Source organism: Convolutriloba macropyga, chromosome 8 (assembly GCF_964194025.1).
Source record: "Convolutriloba macropyga chromosome 8, txConMacr16.3, whole genome shotgun sequence".
Lineage (NCBI taxonomy): Eukaryota > Metazoa > Xenacoelomorpha > Acoela > Convolutidae > Convolutriloba > Convolutriloba macropyga.
In genome coordinates this window covers 3,231,571-3,254,591 of record NC_134475.1, presented here as the reverse complement: position 1 = coordinate 3,254,591, position 23,021 = coordinate 3,231,571, and the positions used below count along the sequence as shown (strand labels likewise).

The 23,021-nt window shown below is 46.5% G+C and overlaps 1 protein-coding gene across 1 annotated transcript in view; it reads left to right on the top strand.

Moving 5' to 3' along the window:
- LOC142344322 (uncharacterized) overlaps window positions 1-23,021 on the top strand; it is a 54,321-nt gene that overhangs the window by 28,785 nt on the left and 2,515 nt on the right. The window contains exons 12-15 of the mRNA XM_075395910.1: window positions 1,390-14,594; window positions 17,402-17,684; window positions 21,042-21,073; window positions 22,365-22,395. Coding sequence (XP_075252025.1) covers window positions 1,390-14,594; window positions 17,402-17,684; window positions 21,042-21,073; window positions 22,365-22,395 — 13,551 coding nt within the window. The remainder of the gene's footprint in view (window positions 1-1,389; window positions 14,595-17,401; window positions 17,685-21,041; window positions 21,074-22,364; window positions 22,396-23,021) is intronic.

Below are 23,021 nucleotides of genomic sequence, written 5' to 3'. Positions count from 1 at the left end.
GATTTTGAATTCTTTCACATATTGAATTACGCAATGTCCTGAATACGGTCAACGTCAAAAGAATAAAATCGAGCAGGATAAACATATAAAGCGAGGTCATTAAGTCATAATGTGTTAGGTTATCAAAGTTAATTACAGCGATTGCTAGCTGGCGTTTGTATTATGCTTAATTGCGTTCAGTTTTAAAGTTGAATTAAATGTAATTTTTAAGATCTAACCGAATATGCAAAATTTGCGCGCCAAATAAAAAAAATGACACTTAGAAAAAATTCTATCTCTTATTCCAGCTCCTATTGTTTTCTTTTTCTGTTTCAATCCCAAGCGGGACAACGGCGGCTATTTGCCAGCAATTTGCTGGCTATGTTTAGGTTTTCATATACGAACTTTGAACTACTTTGATTGAGATCCGATCGATTGCTATCGTTGTTATTATAGCCTATGTGTACACTGTTTGCGTTCTCACTTTAATTTGCTCAACTGAATACATACCCACTCAAACTGATAAAATGGCGAATTAATTTCCTAAAACTTTCCTTTTTTTAGCTAAATTTGCTTCGCGGAGCACTTATTGTTGAAACCGTCCCTAACTCGTATTCAGGTTACCACGATGTATATTTGTTGTGTATTCAATTGATTTTGCAGAATTTGTGTTGTGTCACTAAGAACATAATCAAATTCCCTATTTTGGTTCCCCGTTTAATTGACAGACGAAGTAGAGGTGACCGCTTTCCAAAGACAATTTATCTCTCGTCCTTTCCATTTTTTGTTGTTTTCAAATTTTATCTTTGAGAAGACCCAAATAAAGCCCCAAGTTGATATTTGCAGACAGACCATCGTACACTTAAGCCCATGTGATCGATTTTGCTTGATAACTATCGTCACTGACAAAATAAGGCGGAAAAATAACTGAAATATCCGTTAATCACGGGAAACTATATGAAAAAACTAAGCGTCAGACCTGTAAAAAATTAAGCACAAGTTTCGGTTTTGCGTCAGTAGCGTGTATCTTCAATGTTTATGTTTTGGATTTCAACATCGGTTTGATTGCTACAAAGTGAAGTGCTTTTACGTTGGTGTTTAACTTCGATGTCTGGGTAGTGATCGTTTTTGAAGTTATCTGGTACCAAATTATTTGTACAAAACTATTTTTACCCAAAAGCCGCGTGATTTGAAATTTGCAGTCTATTTTAAATGATTGATTTTAAGCAAAAACACTGACATATGATTTTGGTTCTCAATTTTTTCAAAGTCTTTTTGATTATGGAAGTATACTTAGAAGGAAGGTTATAGACTCGTTATAGATTTTATAAACACCATTTTATCCACCACGAGTACACTTTAGCAAAATCATAAGCTCAGCTGCAAAATTATCAAAATGTATTTTTTCAGCTTCAACGACCGTTTCTTCGAAGTCAGTTTCCGTAACGACAGAGGAATCTCAGTCAACTAGCAAAGAAATAACTACAAGTTTCACAAGTGGATCCTTGACAACGTCACAGACCAAGTCATATAGTTATTCAGTGTCTCCCTCTGTGTCAGGCAGTCCTTCCGCATCTGCGTCAGGCACTCCGTCTGCTTCACCTTCAGCATCTGGGTCAGGTAGTCCATCTGCGTCGGTATCTGCATCAGGCAGTCCTTCCGCATCTGCGTCAGGCAGCCCGTCTGCTTCACCCTCAGTCTCTGCGTCAGGTAGTCCATCTGCGTCTGCATCAGGCAGTCCGTCAGCATCTGTGTCGGGCAGTCAGTCTGGTTCACCGTCAGTCTCTGTGTCACAAGGCTCCTCCGGTTCACCGTCAGTATCTGTGTCAGCCAGTCCATCTGCTTCACCCTCAGTCTCTGTGTCAGGCAGCCCGTCTGCTTCTCCTTCAGAATCTGTGTCAGTTAGTCCTTCTGCATCCGCATCAGTCAGTCCTTCAGCATCTGTGTCAGGCAGTCCGTCTGCTTCACCTTCGGCATCTGTGTCAGGTAGTCCATCTGCGTCAGCATCTGCATCAGGCAGTCTTTCAGCATCTGTGTCAGGCAGTCTCTCGGTTTCACCGTCAGCATCTGTGTCGGGCAGTCAGTCTGGTTCACCGTCAGCCTCTGTGTCACAAGGTTCCTCCGGTTCACCGTCAGTATCTGTGTCAGCCAGTCCATCTGCTTCACCCTCAGTCTCTGTGTCAGGCAGTCCGTCTGCTTCTCCTTCAGAATCTGTGTCAGTCAGTCCTTCAGCATCTGTGTCAGGCAGTCCGTCTGCGTCAGCATCTGCATCAGGCAGTCCGTCAGCATCTGTGTCGGGCAGTCAGTCTGGTTCACCGTCAGTCTCTGTGTCACAAGGCTCCTCCGGTTCACCGTCAGTATCTGTGTCAGCCAGTCCATCTGCTTCACCCTCAGTCTCTGTGTCAGGCAGTCCGTCTGCTTCTCCTTCAGAATCTGTGTCAGGTAGTCCTTCTGCATCAGCATCAGTCAGTCCTTCAGCATCTGTGTCAGGCAGTCCGTCTGCTTCACCTTCAGCATCTGTGTCAGGTAGTCCGTCTGCATCAGGCAGTCCGTCAGCATCTGTGTCACAAGGTTCCTCCGGTTCACCGTCAGTATCTGTGTCAGGTAGTGCTTCTGCTTCCCCTTCAGCCTCTGTGTCAGGTAGTCCATCTGCTTCAGCATCTGCGTCAGGTAGTCCGTCTGCGTCAGCATCTGCATCAGGTAGTCCGTCAGCATCTGTGTCAGGCAGTCTATCTGCTTCACCGTCAGCATCTGTGTCAGCAAGTCAGTCTGGTTCACCTTCAGCCTCTGTGTCACAAGGTTCCTCAGGTTCACCGTCAGTATCTGTGTCAGCCAGTCCATCTGCTTCACCCTCAGTCTCTGTGTCAGGCAGTCCGTCTGCTTCTCCTTCAGAATCTGTGTCAGGTAGTCCTTCTGCATCAGCATCAGTCAGTCCTTCAGCATCTGGGTCAGGCAGTCAGTCTGCTTCACCTTCAGCCTCTGTGTCACAAGGTTCCTCAGGTTCACCGTCAGTGTCTGTGTCAGGCAGTGCTTCTGCTTCGCTGTCAGTCTCTGTGTCAGGCAGTCTGTCTGCGTCACCTTCAGCATCTGTGTCAGGTAGTCCGTCTGCATCAGCATCTGCATCAGTCAGTCCGTCAGCATCTGTGTCACAAGGTTCCTCCGGTTCACCGTCAGTATCTGTGTCAGGCAGTGCTTCTGCTTCGCTGTCAGTCTCTGTGTCAGGCAGTCTGTCTGCGTCACCTTCAGCATCTGTGTCAGGTAGTCCGTCTGCATCAGCATCTGCATCAGTCAGTCCGTCAGCATCTGTGTCACAAGGTTCCTCCGGTTCACCGTCAGTATCTGTGTCAGGCAGTGCTTCTGCTTCCCATTCAGCCTCTGTGTCAGGTAGTCCGTCTGCTTCACCTTCAGCATCTGTGTCAGGTAGTCCGTCTGCGTCAGCATCTGCATCAGGCAGTCCGTCAGCATCTGTGTCAGGCAGTCCATCTGCTTCACCGTCAGCATCTGTGTCAGCAAGTCAGTCTGGTTCACCGTCAGCCTCTGTGTCACAAGGTTCCTCAGGTTCACCTTCAGTATCTGTGTCAGCCAGTCCATCTGCTTCACCCTCAGTCTCTGTGTCAGGCAGTCCGTCTGCTTCTCCTTCAGAATCTGTGTCAGGTAGTCCGTCTCCATCAGCATCTGTATCAGGCAGTCCGTCAGCATCTGTGTCACAAGGTTCCTCCGGTTCACCGTCAGTATCTGTGTCAGCCAGTCCATCTGCTTCACGCTCAGTGTCTGTGTCAGGTAGTCCTTCTGCATCAGCATCAGTCAGTCCTTCAGCATCTGTGTCAGGCAGTCCGTCTGCTTCACCTTCGGCATCTGTGTCAGGTAGTCCATCTGCGTCAGCATCTGCATCAGGCAGTCTTTCAGCATCTGTGTCAGTCAGTCTATCGGTTTCACCGCCAGCATCTGTGTCGGGCAGTCAGTCTGGTTCACCGTCAGCCTCGGTGTCACAAGGTTCCTCCGGTTCACCGTCAGTATCTGTGTCAGCCAGTCCATCTGCTTCATCCTCAGTCTCTGTGTCAGGCAGTCCGTCTGCTTCTCCTTCAGAATCTGTGTCAGGTAGTCCTTCTGCATCAGCATCTGCATCAGTCACTCCTTCAGAATCTGTGTCAGGCAGTCCGTCTGCTTCACCTTCAGCATCTGTGTCAGGTAGTCCGTCTGCATCAGGCAGTCCGTCAGCATCTGTGTCACAAGGTTCCTCCAGTTCACCGTCAGTGTCTGTGTCAGGCAGTGCTTCTGCTTCGCCTTCAGCCTCTGTGTCAGGTAGTCCATCTGCTTCACCTTCAGCATCTGCGTCAGGTAGTCCATCTGCGTCAGCATCTGCATCAGGTAGTCCGTCAGCATCTGTGTCAGGCAGTCTATCTCATTCACCGTCAGCATCTGTGTCAGCAAGTCAGTCTGGTTCACCGTCAGCCTCTGTGTCACAAGGTTCCTCAGGTTCACCGTCAGTATCTGTGTCAGCCAGCCCATCTGCTTCACCCTCAGTCTCTGTGTCAGGCAGTCCGTCTGCTTCTCCTTCAGAATCTGTGTCAGGTAGTCCTTCTGCATCAGCATCAGTCAGTCCATCAGCATCTGGGTCAGGCAGTCAGTCTGCTTCACCTTCAGCATCTGTGTCAGGTAGTCCGTCTGCATCAGCATCTGCATCAGGCAGTCCGTCAGCATCTGTGTCACAAGGTTCCTCTGGTTCACCGTCAGTATCTGTGTCAGGCAGTGCTTCTGCTTCCCCTTCAGCCTCTGTGTCATTTAGTCCCTCTGCTTCACCTTCAGCATCTGTGTCAGGTAGTCCGTCTGCGTCAGCATCTGCATCAGGTAGTCCGTCAGCATCTGTGTCAGGCAGTCTATCTGCTTCACCGTCAGCATCTGCGTCAGCAAGTCAGTCTGGTTCACCGTCAGCCTCTGTGTCACAAGGTTCCTCAGGTTCACCGTCATTATCTGTGTCAGCCAGTCCATCTGCTTCACCCTCAGTCTCTGTGTCAGGCAGTCCGTCTGCTTCTCCTTCAGAATCTGTGTCAGGTAGTCCTTCTGCATCAGCGTCAGTCAGTCCTTCAGCATCTGGGTCAGGCAGTCCGTCTGCTTCATCTTCAGCATCTGTGTCAGGTAGTCCGTCTGCATCAGCATCTGCATCAGGCAGTCCTACATTATCTGTGTCACAAGGTTCCTCCGGTTCACCGTCAGTATCCGTGTCAGGAAGTGCTTCTGCTTCCCCTTCAGCCTCTGTGTCAGGTAGTCCATCTGCTTCACCTTCAGCATCTGTGTCAGGTAGTCCGTCTGCGTCAGCATCTGCTTCAGGCAGTCCGTCAGCATCTGTGTCTGGCAGTCCATCTGCTTCACCGTCAGCATCTGTGTCAGCAAGTCAGTCTGGTTCACAGTCAGCCTCTGTGTCACAAGGTTCCTCGGGTTCACCGTCTCTTTCTGTTTCAGCGAGTGCGTCTGCTTCACCGTCACTATCTGTGTCAGCCAGTGCGTCTGCTTCACCTTCAGTCTCTGTGTCAGGTAGTCCGTCTGCCTCAGCATCTGCATCAGGAAGTCCTTCCGCATCTGCGTCAGGCAGTCCATCTGCTTCACTATCAGCATCTGTGTCAGGTAGTCCATCTGCGTCAGCATCTGCATCAGGCAGTCCGTCAGTGTCTGTGTCAGGCAGTCCGTCTGGTTCACCTTCAGCCTCTGTGTCACAAGGTTCCTCAGGTTCACCGTCAGTATCTGTGTCAGGCAGTGCTTCTGCTTCACCTTCAGCATCTGTGTCAGGCAGTCCGTCAGCATCTGTGTCGGGCAGTCAGTCTGGTTCACCGTCAGTCTCTGTGTCCCAAGGCTCCTCCGGTTCACCGTCAGTATCTGTGTCAGGCAGTGCTTCTGCTTCACCGTCAGCCTCTGTGTCAGGCACTCCGTCTGCTTCACTTTCACCATCTGTGTCAGGTAGTCCGTCTGCGTCAGCATCTGCATCAGGCAGTCCGTCAGCATCTGTGTCAGGCAGTCCGTCTGCTTCACTATCAGCATCTGTGTCAGGAAGTCCGTCTGCGTCAGCATCTGCATCAGGCAGTCCGTCAGCATCTGTGTCAGGCAGTCCATCTGCTTCACTATCAGCATCTGTGTCAGGTAGTCCATCTGCGTCAGCATCTGCATCAGGCAGTCCGTCAGTATCTGTGTCAGGCAGTCCGTCTGGTTCACCGTCAGCCTCTGTGTCACAAGGTTCCTCCGGTTCACCGTCAGTATCTGTGTCAGGCAGTGCTTCTGCTTCACCGTCACTATCTGTGTCAGCCAGTGCGTCTGCTTCACCTTCAGTCTCTGTGTCAGGCAGTCCGTCTGCTTCACCTTCAGCATCTGTGTCAGGTAGTCCGTCTGCCTCACCATCTGCATCAGGAAGTCCTTCCGCATCTGCGTCAGGCAGTCCATCTGCTTCACTATCAGCATCTGTGTCAGGTAGTCCATCTGCGTCAGCATCTGCATCAGGCAGTCCGTCAGTATCTGTGTCAGGCAGTCCTTCTGGTTCACCGTCAGCCTCTGTGTCACAAAGTTCCTCCGGTTCACCGTCAGTATCTGTGTCAGGCAGTGCTTCTGCTTCACCGTCACTATCTGTGTCAGCCAGTGCGTCTGCTTCACCTTCAGTGTCAGGCAGTCCGTCTGCTTCACCTTCAGCATCTGTGTCAGGTAGTCCGTCTGCCTCAGCATCTGCATCAGGAAGTCCTTCCGCATCTGCGTCAGGCAGTCCATCTGCTTCACTATCAGCATCTGTGTCAGGTAGTCCATCTGCGTCAGCATCTGCATCAGGCAGTCCGTCAGTATCTGTGTCAGTCAGTCCGTCTGGTTCACCTTCAGCCTCTGTGTCACAAGGTTCCTCTGGTTCACCGTCAGTATCTGTGTCAGGCAGTGCTTCCTCTTCACCTTCAGCATCTGTGTCAGGTAGTCCATCTGCGTCAGCATCTGCATCAGGCAGTCTGTCAGTATCTGTGTCAGGCAGTCCGTCTGGTTCACCTTCAGCCGGTTCCTCCGGTTCACCGTCAGTATCTGTGTCAGGCAGTCCGTCTGCTTCACTATCAGCATCTGTGTCAGGCAGTCCGTCTGCGTCAGCATCTGCATCAGGCAGTCCGTCAGCATCTGTGTCAGGCAGTCCGTCTGGTTCACCGTCAGCCTCTGTGTCACAAGGTTCCTCCGGTTCACCGTCAGTATCTGTGTCAGGCAGTGCTTCTGCTTCACCGTCACTATCTGTGTCAGCCAGTGCGTCTGCTTCACCTTCAGTCTCTGTGTCAGGCAGTCCGTCTGCTTCACCTTCAGCATCTGCGTCAGGTAGTCCGTCTGCCTCAGCATCTGCATCAGGAAGTCCTTCCGCATCTGCGTCAGGCAGTCCATCTGCTTCACTATCAGCATCTGTGTCAGGTAGTCCATCTGCGTCAGCATCTGCATCAGGCAGTCCGTCAGTATCTGTGTCAGGCAGTCCGTCTGGTTCACCTTCAGCCTCTGTGTCACAAAGTTCCTCTGGTTCACCGTCAGTATCTGTGTCAGGCAGTGCTTCTGCTTCACCTTCAGCATCTGTGTCAGGTAGTCCATCTGCGTCAGCATCTGCATCAGGCAGTCTGTCAGTATCTGTGTCAGGCAGTCCGTCTGGTTCACCTTCAGCCGGTTCCTCCGGTTTACCGTCAGTATCTGTGTCAGGCAGTCCGTCTGCTTCACTATCAGCATCTGTGTCAGGCAGTCCGTCTGCGTCAGCATCTGCATCAGGCAGTCCGTCAGCATCTGTGTCAGGCAGTCCGTCTGGTTCACCGTCAGCCTCTGTGTCACAAGGTTCCTCCGGTTCACCGTCAGTATCTGTGTCAGGCAGTGCTTCTGCTTCACCGTCACTATCTGTGTCAGCCAGTGCGTCTGCTTCACCTTCAGTCTCTGTGTCAGGCAGTCCGTCTGCTTCACCTTCAGCATCTGCGTCAGGTAGTCCGTCTGCCTCAGCATCTGCATCAGGAAGTCCTTCCGCATCTGCGTCAGGCAGTCCATCTGCTTCACTATCAGCATCTGTGTCAGGTAGTCCATCTGCGTCAGCATCTGCATCAGGCAGTCCGTCAGTATCTGTGTCAGGCAGTCCGTCTGGTTCACCTTCAGCCTCTGTGTCACAAGGTTCCTCTGGTTCACCGTCAGTATCTGTGTCAGGCAGTGCTTCTGCTTCACCTTCAGCATCTGTGTCAGGTAGTCCATCTGCGTCAGCATCTGCATCAGGCAGTCTGTCAGTATCTGTGTCAGGCAGTCCATCTGCTTCACTATCAGCATCTGTGTCAGGTAGTCCATCTGCGTCAGCATCTGCATCAGGCAGTCCGTCAGTATCTGTGTCAGGCAGTCCGTCTGGTTCACCTTCAGCCTCTGTGTCACAAGGTTCCTCTGGTTCACCGTCAGTATCTGTGTCAGGCAGTGCTTCCTCTTCACCTTCAGCATCTGTGTCAGGTAGTCCATCTGCGTCAGCATCTGCATCAGGCAGTCTGTCAGTATCTGTGTCAGGCAGTCCGTCTGGTTCACCTTCAGCCTCTGTGTCACAAGGTTCCTCCGGTTCACCGTCAGTATCTGTGTCAGGCAGTCCGTCTGCTTCACTATCAGCATCTGTGTCAGGCAGTCCGTCTGCGTCAGCATCTGCATCAGGCAGTCCGTCAGCATCTGTGTCAGGCAGTCCGTCTGGTTCACCGTCAGCCTCTGTGTCACAAGGTTCCTCCGGTTCACCGTCAGTATCTGTGTCAGGCAGTGCTTCTGCTTCACCGTCACTATCTGTGTCAGCCAGTGCGTCTGCTTCACCTTCAGTCTCTGTGTCAGGCAGTCCGTCTGCTTCACCTTCAGCATCTGCGTCAGGTAGTCCGTCTGCCTCAGCATCTGCATCAGGAAGTCCTTCCGCATCTGCGTCAGGCAGTCCATCTGCTTCACTATCAGCATCTGTGTCAGGTAGTCCATCTGCGTCAGCATCTGCATCAGGCAGTCCGTCAGTATCTGTGTCAGGCAGTCCGTCTGGTTCACCTTCAGCCTCTGTGTCACAAGGTTCCTCTGGTTCACCGTCAGTATCTGTGTCAGGCAGTGCTTCTGCTTCACCTTCAGCATCTGTGTCAGGTAGTCCATCTGCGTCAGCATCTGCATCAGGCAGTCTGTCAGTATCTGTGTCAGGCAGTCCATCTGCTTCACTATCAGCATCTGTGTCAGGTAGTCCATCTGCGTCAGCATCTGCATCAGGCAGTCCGTCAGTATCTGTGTCAGGCAGTCCGTCTGGTTCACCTTCAGCCTCTGTGTCACAAGGTTCCTCTGGTTCACCGTCAGTATCTGTGTCAGGCAGTGCTTCCTCTTCACCTTCAGCATCTGTGTCAGGTAGTCCATCTGCGTCAGCATCTGCATCAGGCAGTCTGTCAGTATCTGTGTCAGGCAGTCCGTCTGGTTCACCTTCAGCCTCTGTGTCACAAGGTTCCTCCGGTTCACCGTCAGTATCTGTGTCAGGCAGTCCGTCTGCGTCAGCATCTGCATCAGGCAGTCCGTCAGCATCTGTGTCAGGCAGTCCGTCTGGTTCACCGTCAGCCTCTGTGTCACAAGGTTCCTCCGGTTCACCGTCAGTATCTGTGTCAGGCAGTGCCTCTGCTTCACCGTCACTATCTGTGTCAGCCAGTGCGTCTGCTTCACCTTCAGTCTCTGTGTCAGGCAGTCCGTCTGCTTCACCTTCAGCATCTGTGTCAGGTAGTCCGTCTGCCTCAGCATCTGCATCAGGAAGTCCTTCCGCATCTGCGTCAGGCAGTCCATCTGCTTCACTATCAGCATCTGTGTCAGGTAGTCCATCTGCGTCAGCATCTGCATCAGGCAGTCCGTCAGTATCTGTGTCAGGCAGTCCGTCTGGTTCACCTTCAGCCTCTGTGTCACAAGGTTCCTCTGGTTCGCCGTCAGTATCTGTGTCAGGCAGTGCTTCTGCTTCACCTTCAGCATCTGTGTCAGGTAGTCCATCTGCGTCAGCATCTGCATCAGGCAGTCTGTCAGTATCTGTGTCAGGCAGTCCGTCTGGTTCACCTTCAGCCTCTGTGTCACAAGGTTCCTCCGGTTCACCGTCAGTATCTGTGTCAGGCAGTCCGTCTGCTTCACTATCAGCATCTGTGTCAGGCAGTCCATCTGCGTCAGCATCTGCATCAGGCAGTCCGTCAGCATCTGTGTCAGGCAGTCCGTCTGGTTCACCGTCAGCCTCTGTGTCACAAGGTTCCTCCGGTTCACCGTCACCATCTGTGTCAGCCAGTGCGTCTGCTTCACCTTCAGTCTCTGTGTCAGGCAGTCCGTCTGCTTCACCTTCAGCATCTGTGTCAGGTAGTCCGTCTGCCTCAGCATCTGCATCAGGAAGTCCTTCCGCATCTGCGTCAGGCAGTCCATCTGCTTCACTATCAGCATCTGTGTCAGGTAGTCCATCTGCGTCAGCATCTGCATCAGGCAGTCCGTCAGTATCTGTGTCAGGCAGTCCGTCTGGTTCACTTTCAGCCTCTGTGTCACAAGGTTCCTCTGGTTCACCGTCAGTATCTGTGTCAGGCAGTGCTTCTGCTTCACCTTCAGCATCTGTGTCAGGTAGTCCATCTGCGTCAGCATCTGCATCAGGCAGTCTGTCAGTATCTGTGTCAGGCAGTCCGTCTGGTTCACCTTCAGCCTCTGTGTCACAAGGTTCCTCCGGTTCACCGTCAGTATCTGTGTCAGGCAGTCCGTCTGCTTCACTATCAGCATCTGTGTCAGGCAGTCCGTCTGCGTCAGCATCTGCATCAGGCAGTCCGTCTGGTTCACCGTCAGCCTCTGTGTCACAAGGTTCCTCCGGTTCACCGTCAGTATCTGTGTCAGGCAGTGCTTCTGCTTCACCGTCACTATCTGTGTCAGCCAGTGCGTCTGCTTCACCTTCAGTCTCTGTGTCAGGCAGTCCGTCTGCTTCACCTTCAGCATCTGTGTCAGGTAGTCCGTCTGCCTCAGCATCTGCATCAGGAAGTCCTTCCGCATCTGCGTCAGGCAGTCCATCTGCTTCACTATCAGCATCTGTGTCAGGTAGTCCATCTGCGTCAGCATCTGCATCAGGCAGTCCGTCAGTATCTGTGTCAGGCAGTCCGTCTGGTTCACCTTCAGCCTCTGTGTCACAAGGTTCCTCTGGTTCACCGTCAGTATCTGTGTCAGGCAGTGCTTCTGCTTCACCTTCAGCATCTGTGTCAGGTAGTCCATCTGCGTCAGCATCTGCATCAGGCAGTCTGTCAGTATCTGTGTCAGGCAGTCCGTCTGGTTCACCTTCAGCCTCTGTGTCACAAGGTTCCTCCGGTTCACCGTCAGTATCTGTGTCGGGCAGTCCGTCTGCTTCACTATCAGCATCTGTGTCAGGAAGTCCGTCTGCGTCAGCATCTGCATCAGGCAGTCTGTCAGTATCTGTGTCAGGCAGTCCGTCTGGTTCACCTTCAGCCTCTGTGTCACAAGGTTCCTCCGGTTCACCGTCAGTATCTGTGTCAGGCAGTCCGTCTGCTTCACTATCAGCATCTGTGTCAGGCAGTCCATCTGCGTCAGCATCTGCATCAGGCAGTCCGTCAGCATCTGTGTCAGGCAGTCCGTCTGGTTCACCGTCAGCCTCTGTGTCACTAGGTTCCTCCGGTTCACCGTCAGTATCTGTGTCAGGCAGTGCTTCTGCTTCACCGTCACTATCTGTGTCAGCAAGTGCGTCTGCTTCACCTTCAGTCTCTGTGTCAGGCAGTCCGTCTGCTTCACCTTCAGCATCTGTGTCAGGTAGTCCGTCTGCCTCAGCATCTGCATCAGGAAGTCCTTCCGCATCTGCGTCAGGCAGTCCATCTGCTTCACTATCAGCATCTGTGTCAGGTAGTCCATCTGCGTCAGCATCTGCATCAGGCAGTCCGTCAGTATCTGTGTCAGGCAGTCCGTCTGGTTCAACTTCAGCCTCTGTGTCACAAGGTTCCTCTGGTTCACCGTCAGTATCTGTGTCAGGTAGTGCTTCTGCTTCACCTTCAGCATCTGTGTCAGGTAGTCCATCTGCGTCAGCATCTGCATCAGGCAGTCTGTCAGTATCTGTGTCAGGCAGTCCGTCTGGTTCACCTTCAGCCTCTGTGTCACAAGGTTCCTCCGGTTCACCGTCAGTATCTGTGTCAGGCAGTGCTTCTGCTTCACCGTCAGCCTCTGTGTCAGTCACTCCGTCTGCTTCACTTTCAGCATCTGTGTCAGGTAGTCCGTCTGCGTCAGCATCTGCATCAGGCAGTCCTTCAGCATCTGTGTCAGGCACTCCTTCTGCTTCAATTTCAGCATCTTCGTCAGGTAGTCCGTCTGCGTCAGCATCTGCATCAGGCAGTCCGTCAGCATCTGTTTCAGGCAGTCACTCTGTTTCACCGTCAGCCTCTGTGTCACAAGGTTCCTCCGGTTCACCGTCAGTATCTGTGTCAGGCAGTGCTTCTGCTTCACCGTCATCCCCTGTGTCAAGCAGTCCGTCTGCTTCACCCTCAGCATCTGTGTCAGGTAGTCCGTCTGCGTCGGCATCTGCATCAGGCAGTCCGTCAGCATCTGTGTCAGGCAGTCTATCTGCTTCACCGTCAGCATCTGTGTCAGCAAGTCTGTCGGGTTCACTTTCAGCCTCTGTGTCACAAGGTTCCTCCGGTTCACCGTCAGTATCTGTATCAGGCAGTGCTTCTGCTTCGGGGTCAGTCTCTGTGTCAGGCAGTCCGTCTGTTTCACCTTCAGCATCTGTGTCAGGTAGCCCCTCTGCGTCAGCATCTGCATCAGGCAGTCCTTCAGCATCTTTGTCAGGCAGTCCGTCTGCTTCACCTTCAGCATCTGTGTCAGGTAGTCCATCTGCGTCAGCATCTGCATCAGGCAGTCCTTCAGCATCTGTGTCAGGCAGTCAGTCTGGTTCACCGTCAGCCTCTGTGTCACAAGGTTCCTTCGGTTCACCGCCAGTATCTGTGTCAGGCAGTCCGTCTGCTTCACCTTCAGCATCTGTGTCAGGTAGTCCATCTGCTTCAGCATCTGCATCAGGAAGTCCTTCAGCATCTGTGTCCGGCAGTCCGTCTGCTTCGCCTTCAGCATCTGTGTCAGGTAGTCCTTCTGCGTCAGCATCTGCATCAGGCAGTCCATCAGCATCTGTGTCCGGCAGTCCGTCTGCTTCACCTTCAGCATCTGTGTCAGGTAGTCCTTCAGCATCTGTGTCAGGCAGTCAGTCTGGGTCACCGTCAGCCTCTGTGTCACAAGGTTCCTCCGGTTCACCGTCAGTATCTGTGTCAGGCAGTGCTTCTGCTTCGCCCTCAGTCTCTGTGTCAGGCAGTCCGTCTGCTTCACCTTCAGTATCTGTGTCAGGTAGCCCGTCTGCGTCAGCATCAGGCAGTCCTTCAGCATCTGTGTCAGGCAGTCCGTCTGCTTCACCGTCAGCCTCTGTGTCAGGTAGTCTCTCTGCTTCGCCATCAGCGTCTGTGTCAGCAAGTCAGTCTGGCTCACCGTCAGCATCTGTGTCAGCGAGTCAGTCTGCTTCACCGTCGGCTTCCGTGTCAGAAGGCTCATCTGGTTCACCATCTCCATCTGTGTCAGCGAGTGCGTCTGCTTCACCTTCAGCATCTGTGTCACGTAGTCCGTCTGCGTCCGCATCTGCAAGTCCGTCAGAATCTGTGTCAGGCAGTCTCTCTGCTTCGCCATCAGCATCTGTGTCAGCAAGTCCGTCTGGTTCACCGTCAGCATCTGTATCACAAGGTTCATCTGGTTCACCGTCAGTATCTGTGTCGGGCAGTCCTTCTGCTTCACCTTCAGCATCTGTGTCAGGTAGCCCGTCTGCGTCAGCATCTGCATCAGTCAGTCCTTCAGCTTCTGTGTCAGGCAGTCCGTCTGCTTCACCGTCAGCCTCTGTGTCAGGTAGTCCGTCTGCTTCACCGTTGGCCTCTGTGTCAGGCAGTCCGTCTGCTTCACCGTCAGCCTCTGTGTCAGGTAGTCCGTCTGCGTCAGCATCTGTATCAGGCAGTCCGTCAGCATCTGTGTCCCAAGGTTCCTCTGGGTCACCGTCAATATCTGTGTCAGGCAGTCCTGCGGCTTCGCCGTCAGCATCTGTGTCAGGCAGTCCTTCTGTTTCGCCGTCAGCGTCTGTTTCAGCCAGTCAGTCTGCTTCGCCGTCAGCATCTATGTCAGCCAGTCAGTCTGCTTCGCCGTCAGCCTCTGTGTCAGGTAGTCCGTCTGAGTCAGGCAGTGCATCTGCTTCGCCGTCAGCCTCTGTGTCAGCCAGTCAGTCTGCTTCACCTTCAGCATCTGAGTCAGGCAGTCCGTCTGCTTCACCGTCAGCATCGGTTTCTTCATGGTCGTCTACGTCCTATTCTAGAAGCAGTGCTAGCGTATCTGGGACGTGTAGTGTGTGCGAAGTTGATTCCTCGATGCCTGCTGATCAAGCTGCTATTCATATTGTTCTTCAGCAGTGTCACAAGGCCATAAATCAGATTAAACTCAATTTCACTGTAGAGCCAACATTGGCGTTCGGTTTCTACCTCGAGATACGCTCTGTGACGAACGGAATTCTGGAGAAATACCTGGTGACCAACACAGTGGGCGGCTCCGCAATCTCATACACCCAGTTTTCGTCTCCATCCGAGAGACAGGTATGTAATAAGGGTTCTCTTCTAATAGCTAGGAAGTAGTAACTACCCGGGTCGAGAAAAAATCGGAAAAATATGTAAGAGGAGCGGTGAAAAGTTAGTTTTTCACCGCAAATTTCGTATAATTTAGCGGTGAAATCCGGTGAAATTTTGTAAGTTCACCGCTAGAGTAAGCGGTGATCTTACAAAAATTCATCACAATTCACCGCTAAAATATGTAATTTCACCGCTACATATAAACTAAAGCTGTATTATCAATTTTCTCTAGATTTAAACCCCCCAAATGTTGTTATAGTTACCTACTGGTTTTTTTTAACTGAGTCCTGTTTGTTTTTACGACCTTAAGAATACTTTTGGGCTTCTTTCCTCTGGCCCTTGCTAACGATGCTTACGGTAAATTCAGCTCTTTTTATAAATAATTTATATTTTGAAGTATTTTGAAACACACTTTCTGATAAGTATCTGCACTGTATAAGCGGAATTGATGTGTTGTAGATGAGGTATAAATTTCTGAAACCTTTCAAAAAGATGAAAATTAAGTTTATTCAGTGAAAACGTTGAAAACTGTAACTCCAATTGACCATGCTAGAAAATGGAAAACTAAATACTTTTCCTGTTAGATTTATTATGATTGGTTTGCGGTTGATTAGCGTTTTTTGATAATTGATTAGCGTTTTTTGACAAAATTGGACAACATTAGCTCTTAGTTCCTTTGATAAGCCTATATTATCAAAACAAAACATGATCTATTCTGTTTTGTCCCCCCACCTTAGTGGGCAGATACTTTTTACGCCCCCCAGGCGCACGCGCTATTTTTTTGCATAATAAAGTACCATATAACAACATATAATTTGTTACTGGGGGCGTAAAAAACACTGGGGGCCGAAACATAATAGATCCTCAAAAAAATTAGCCAATATTTTACTTTAAAAAGAGGTACCAAACAGAAAAACAGTCCAGTCTCTCTGTATTTGGCAAAGGGTTGATTAAATCTTTGCTATCTTTGATGGGTAAATCCAGTAATGTTATTGTGAATAATCAGCGTATTTTGTTACGAATTTTGAATTGAAATTAGAGCAATAATTCCAAAAAAGAGAATTTCACAAAATCCCCCCTTCTAAATTATTCTGCTTTCGACGGGATTTTTATGGGTGTCCCGCTTTTTAACCCCCATATCATTTAACCCCGATTTATTCACCCCTGTATCATTTAACCCCTCTATCATTTCACCCCGATTTTAATCTTTCTAAAAATTAAGGCTAATTAAATTAGCAATATAATCATTTGGCCATGCCTCGCGGGCCTTGGCCATGCCTCAGCGGCCCGTGGGACTTGATATGAAACTATCACAACCGAATGTGGGATTAACTTATCCACTTAATTATGACAAAACATGCCTTTAAAGTCGACTGCTAATTGGCGGGATAAAATGATAGAGGGGTTAAATGATAGAGGGCTTAAAAAATAGAGAGGTTGAATGATAGAGGGGTTAAATGATAGAGGGCTTAAATAATAGAGGGGTTAAATGAAAAAGGAGTTAAATGATAGAGGGGTTAAATAATAGAGGGGTTAAATGAAGGAGGGGTTAAATGATAGAGGGGTTAATTGATAGAGGAGTGAAATGATAGAAGGGTTAAATAATAGAGGGGTTAAATGAAAAGGGATGAAAAGAAGTAGAACCCTTTTAATAGGTGACGTACAACTATGCCGACGTAATACTATGCCGATTATAAGAGTGCCAAAAATTCATTCAATTTTTATCTTGATAAATTTCTTAACCAATCATGTCATTTTTGCAGAGATGACGCAAAAAATTATCGGCCAATCAAAATCGAGAACCAATATCGGCATTCTTATAAAACTTATTGTTTATTAGTATAAGAAAATTGCAGAAAGACGAACAGTAAGTAAACAATAGTAAGTGCGGGCAATAGCCATGCCTCAGTGGCCCGTGATATGAATCTATCACAACCGAACATGTAATCAGCGTTCCCTGAAGATTTTTTTAAAATTTACTTTAGATGCTCTTGAATTCAGAGAAAGACTCTTTTAATGCTTTCGGCACTCTTGAAATAAGTTTCACTTATTTCTTAAACGTCGGCATAGTATTACGTCGGCATAGTTGTACGTAATCCTTTAATGATAGCGCTCATATTTTTCTACGTCAATTATATCGATCGGCCAAAATTGACAGAACAAAAAACCCAGTTAAACTCATATATCCCCCTTCACTAGAATAGGTCGAAACAAAAAAAATCGGCTGATGATTATCCATATAGCGTAAAAAAATTGTATTCTCATTTTGTGTTGAAACATGTTACTCATATATCGATTTGGGTCAATTTTTCCATTTTCAGTCCGGGGGGTTCTCAGGGCGTGTGACACAGCTGTTAATCACTGACTTTGTTTGGATCTTTTCCGTTTGTTCCCCCCCCCCCCCTCCAGTACGTTATGCTCCCCCCGATTACAGAACACATGTGTCATAACATGGTAAATCATTATGTAAAAATATGGCACATGCGTCTGGGGGGTGCAAATAATATGCACCCACTAAGCTGGGGGGGGGGGGCACAAACGGAAAATTTCCCCTATCTGCCTCAAATCTTTTCCGTTTGTGCCCCCCCCCCTCCCCCCACCTAAGTGGGTGCATATTATTTGCACCCCCCAGACGCACGTGTCATATTTTTACATAATGATTTACCCTGTTATGACACATGTGTTCTGTAATTGGTGGGAGCATAACGTACTGGAGGGGGGGGGGGCAAACGGAAAAGATCCGCTGCCCTCTAACGAATTTATGATTTCTAAAGGTTCTGATGAACACGACTGGAGTCCAATACACGACAAACGGCACCGCAGTTTTACCTGAACAGACTCCGGAATCGGTGACGGAAGGAAACAGCGTCTTCTCCTGGAACCTTCCCCCACCTGATTATACAAAGAGTATCAGTGACGTGTATCTGTACGTTGCCACTGGAAATGACTGGATGCCTGTGAGCGGACCTGACGCTGTGGTTCTGGCTGTCGACACCGGAGACCTCCTCCCCACTGACCCCAACCATTGTCAGGACAACTGCAACAACGTATCGGCGGGTAATTATCATTTGAATTAACCCGGATCGAGGTTTGGTCAAAAATTAATGTAAGATTAGCGGTGAATAGCGGTGAAAATAAAACTTTTTTCACCGGAAAGCGCCGCATCTTTTAGCGTTGAATGCGGTGATTTTTTTTCACCGCATTCAGCTGGTAGCGGTAAAATTTTTTTCGCCGCAATATGCTGGTAGCGGTGAAAAATTTTCTTTCATCGCTCAAGCGTTGAAGAAAAATTTTTCACCTCTTAAAAGTTTTTTTCATCGCATTCATCGCATTGAACGCAAATCTTAAACTTTTACTCAAATTCACCGCAAATCTTACATCTTTTAGAGATTTTTAGCGGTGACACCTCGACCCGGGATGTATTTTATCCGTATGTTCATGGAAAGTGAAATGGAAAAATTGTGCCAGTTTATGATCAACAAAATTTGTCTTGATCTCTTCTGTCTTCACTGATTTCAAAATTGATGCGTTGTTTACGTGTTCTATGCAAGAAGATTAGACTTATTCGGTTTAGTTCGTCAATAAATAGATCAAATTAGAAAGCACTTAAGATCAAAAAAATATGAAAAAATTCAAAAAACTCCAAGACTCCGTTTGTAACAACCCAACTGTGGTATAAGTTAACTCCATTTAACGGTAGAAAAAATTTGAGCTTAGATGATTCAAACATACTATTTCCAAAACGGTGGCCAGGTGAGATATTGTTCTGTTAAGTACTGAGTAGCAACTTGCTTCGCTGAAGTAAAAAAAAACTCGTTAGCTTAGTAAACCACAGTCTCAATTATACAGCTCTCATCCAAACAAGTCATTCAATTTTCAAGGGCAGTGAAAAAAATAGCAGCGTCCAGATAAAAAAACAAAACAAAGAAGCTCGCAAATGTGCGTTTGCACGTAAAATTTTGACCCCGCTCATCGCCATTTTGGCTTCATTGTCTACCGAATGAGGAAGAGATAGAACATTTTCAAGAATTTAAATATTGTTCAAAATTATTTGATTGCAATCATTAAGACTACGAGACACGACAAAATCAAATAACAACGGACATTATTTACATCCAAAACAATGTCTCAAGAAAAAGAAAATAACAAAGTCGAAGTAGCGTCAAAAATCCAAAATAAACAAACTAATTTGTACTATCTTAGAAGAAGCATGCGATCACTTCTTGATGAGACTCGGCATCAAGTAGACAAAAAGAGGTAAAGTCAAAAATTGGTTTTTATTTGGTAAAAAAAATTTCAAACAATGGATACTATTAGTTATCAACTGGAACCTTTAGATAGGTTTCTTGTCATTCAAACCTCGACAAGAAAACATAGAGACCTGACATTACCCATCATATGTTGTGCGTCTACACAAACAAGCGATAAATCTAGACGGAAAACAAAGCCTCAATTTTGTTTTTGCGAAAACGGCGTTGGAGCCGTTAAAAGCATAATCTATGCCTTAGAAAATCAGATTTAATCAACATCACCTTCTTTAAACATTAATAACGTGAGATGTAACCTCTTATTAATTAGACTAGGTACCAAGTAGACAACAAAAGAGAACAAAAAGTGCGCATTTGTAAAATGCATTAATATTTTACTTGTAGCTTAAAGTTAGCGCAGACATTTTGCCACGTATTTCTAACGAATTAAAACTTAATATTTATTGCTGTTTTACGTTTTATCGGTTTTTCGGCTTTGACATTAAGAGATTTTACGAAAACAATTGCTTTCAAAGTCATTAAAACTTACGCTATCAAATGAAATCTTGAAATTTGATTTCAAAATCATGAAAAACTTTAGTTACCAACTGAAATAAATAAATAGCTTTGTTTGTTTTTCCATAGGAAGCCACTCAACACAGCAATTGTCCAGAGTCTTTTATGCGACCACAAAATAAGACATAAAGAGAAAATTTTTAATGAAGTCTACTAGAAGACGGTGTCGAAGCCGGTAAAATCATAAACTACTCGTAAACTGTAACAAAAATATATATGCTGACAAGACAAGAAGAAGAACCAGAAAAATGGGCAATAGTACAAAGTTCAAAAATTTTTTGTGAAAACTCTTAATATCAAAGCCGAAAAACCGATAAAACGTAAAACAGCAATAAATATTAAGCTTTAATTCGTTACAAATACGTGGCAAAATGTCTGCGCTAACTTTAAGCTACAAGTTGAACAAAAAATGAGAAAAAAAAGTGACATTTTGGAAACAAATTTTTTTGTAAGGCAAAACGACCATAAGCTCTCGACTGCAAACACTAGAAAGGTTTCCTCGAAACTCAATAAGCCAATCGGATTTTACATTCTTAACCCTTGATTGCGAGTGTTTTGTTTTGAAATTAACAGTCCGATTTATTTTTGGACCGTAAAAACAACCTTAAGACCAAAACTAGTCTTGCCATTGCTGTTCGTCACTAGGAACACGTAATTATCACAAAATTTTTTGGATATGGGTAAGTTGACAAAAAAAGTCAATATTTCAAAAATAAATGATGCATTTTGTTAATTATCAATTTATATCGCCCAAAAAACCGGTAAAGTTTTCACCTTAGAACACTCTCAAAGTAAGCGCAATTAAAATAGCCCTTTTGGAGTTAACGAATATTGTTAGCAGTTTTTAGGTGTGTTATTTCGACAAATTGAAACAAAGTGGACGAAAGAAGCTTACTTCTTGTCAATTTTGATTTTAAAAACGCTTAATTTTAAATTGAAATTTCCAAATTAAGAGCATGCGTCGACAATTGCTAACAATTGTTGTGGGGCAATTGTTGAAAATTTCCTAGATAGGAAATAAACCCCCAAGGAAATAGTCAAGTGGGGGTTTATTTCCGTGGGGTTTTTCTATCAAATTTGAGTGGTTTTTTTTCGTGGGTGGGGGGGGGGGGGGCTTTTTCGGAAAGCGGTTTTTCCTGTCTAAAATTATGAAATATAAAACAATTTCTCAACGGAGAAAATTTCTACGCATATATCGCTTCAGAACTGTCTATTTGTGTATCACTGTTTTTGCAAAATTATGGAGAAACTGCAACTAATGGACTTTTTCATGAAAAAAAATGTTCTTTTCTCATTTGTTTCCGATTATCAAATTATTCAAAATTTAATTCATCTTTAAGGCGGATAGCTTTAAAAATACAAAATTTTAACTGCTTATAGTCCCTTTCAGCGGCGCGTTCTGATTTTAACCATTTAGGTCTGTCTCTATGTTTCGTAAACTTAAAAACCTTTTACTCTATAATAAGCCGGAAGAAATTCACAAAATCAGGCTGGATTTTCTAATCCCCCCCCCCCCCGCCCATCCCACCGCACATGGAACAGGAGATAAAAGATTATTAATGTATCAATCTTTAATCTGTTTCGTTTACAGACTTGTCTTGCGAAGCTACTTCGACTCAAGAGGTTTGTTTGCACTCAACTCAATCCCAAAATTTTTATATGTTTATTTATCCATCTTTTCAACCGAACAATCAAATTGAAACAACCTGAAATTTACCCTTTAATAAGTGAAATTGAAGATGTAGTAATGACAATTAAATTGACCTTGCTGGTAAACGATCGGGCAGCCGAATGGCCAGAATGCCGAAAGTTAACACTAATTGTCGAAGCAATTTGATACGTTAATTTTATTTTTTTGAATGAAGAGTGAATAATTGATCCGGTAACTTTAATTTCATTTAATAAGCCGCATGAATGCATTTTTCCGTGGAACAGTGCATAGTAGATCTTGCCTTTATGAGCGGTAATTTGGATTTGGTGCAGTACTTTTAATTTAGTCTTTTCGGCTGTCTAGGCATTCGGTTGTCTGATATGTAAGCAGAATGGCAGTTAAACGATTTGTGTCTTACATCACAGCAAAAAACGATATAAACTGAAATACTGAATTCTGATTGGCTAAAAAAGGATCACTAATTTAAATGGAAGATATTAGTTGGAATTATGGTCTTAGGATAATTGGCCGACAGGGAGGTTAGCCGACAAGGAAAAAATGAGAAATTTAGCCGACAGTTTCATCATAATTGGTATTAAATGTCCATAATTGGCCCATAAATTAGTTGTTCGGTTGTGATAGATTCATATCAAGTCCCACGGGCCGCTGAGGCATGGCCATGGCCCGCGAGGCATGGCCAGATGCGGTAAAATACGGTTCGGCCACGGATAGACCTTCGTTACACTAGTTGATGAAAAAAATGCGGTATATTTGTCCGCTTATGAAATAGTGTTTTAAATTGGCCAATCGCAGCTTCAGAATAGGTTTTATTGCTCATTTTACTTAAATTGTCGGTTAAATTTCTCATTTTTTGGTTGTCGGCTAAACGCCCTGTTGGCCAATAAGGCGGCCACCGTTTTATTTATTCCTCTTAATTACAAACCTGTAATTGGTTAACGACTTTTTTCAATACTTGAGACGGTGTCAGGACAATTTACCCCATTCCATTTTACCCAACCTGCCATTTCACCCAATGCCATTTTACCCAATGCCATTTTACCCAAATTACCCTATTACTAAATTTAACAGAACGACTATTCAGCCGACTGTAAAATTAAGTGGCCAGCGGAACCTGATATGAAACTATCACAACCGAACATGTTCGATTAGCCGACTATATAAATTATTGCTTTTCACTTAGAAAAGAGATAAAACTAATTTCTACAGTAACTATAAAAATAAACTGATTTTAATTTGTTTCAGACTACCGAACCTCCTACGTCGAGTGGGCCAAGTAAGTATTGTTTTAATTGACACCATTTTAAAAAAAACGTATAATAATAAATAATTTATCAAATATAAAGACGCTCGGTGAAATAACTACAACTCGAATTTAAATTGTGATCACATGAACGAAAATTTAATCTCTATAGTCAGAAATTTAAGAAAAATTTTCAGTTCTTGAAAGTTAGATCGAAAGTGATATATTTTGCCATAATTCTGACAGCAGACAGAAAGCGAAAAGAGACCGTATATATATTCCAATTGTCACCTGTTCAGACGTTATTTACTGATTTCTAAACGTGAAATTAGGTAAAATTAACTAAGAACCTCGACTGCGTAATGTTGCTCGATATTGACCCCCCCCCCCCCTTGCTAGACTTTTTGGGTCTTTTCATAAGTCTAGGTCGGGAATAGGGATTTATCCATGTCTCCTAACTAAAAGTTAAGAAACAGTCGAAAACAGTTCGGAAACTCTCCATGACCCAAGTTAGTCTCTCATCATGAGAGCGGTCTTAGGTTGAGGACTTGACAGGCGAACGTTCACGAAGTGAAATAAAAAGTGGAATACTTGTCCACTTTTATATATCTCTGTGTCTTTCAGCTGTACTTTTCTCCTTAAAATAGACAACTAAGAGG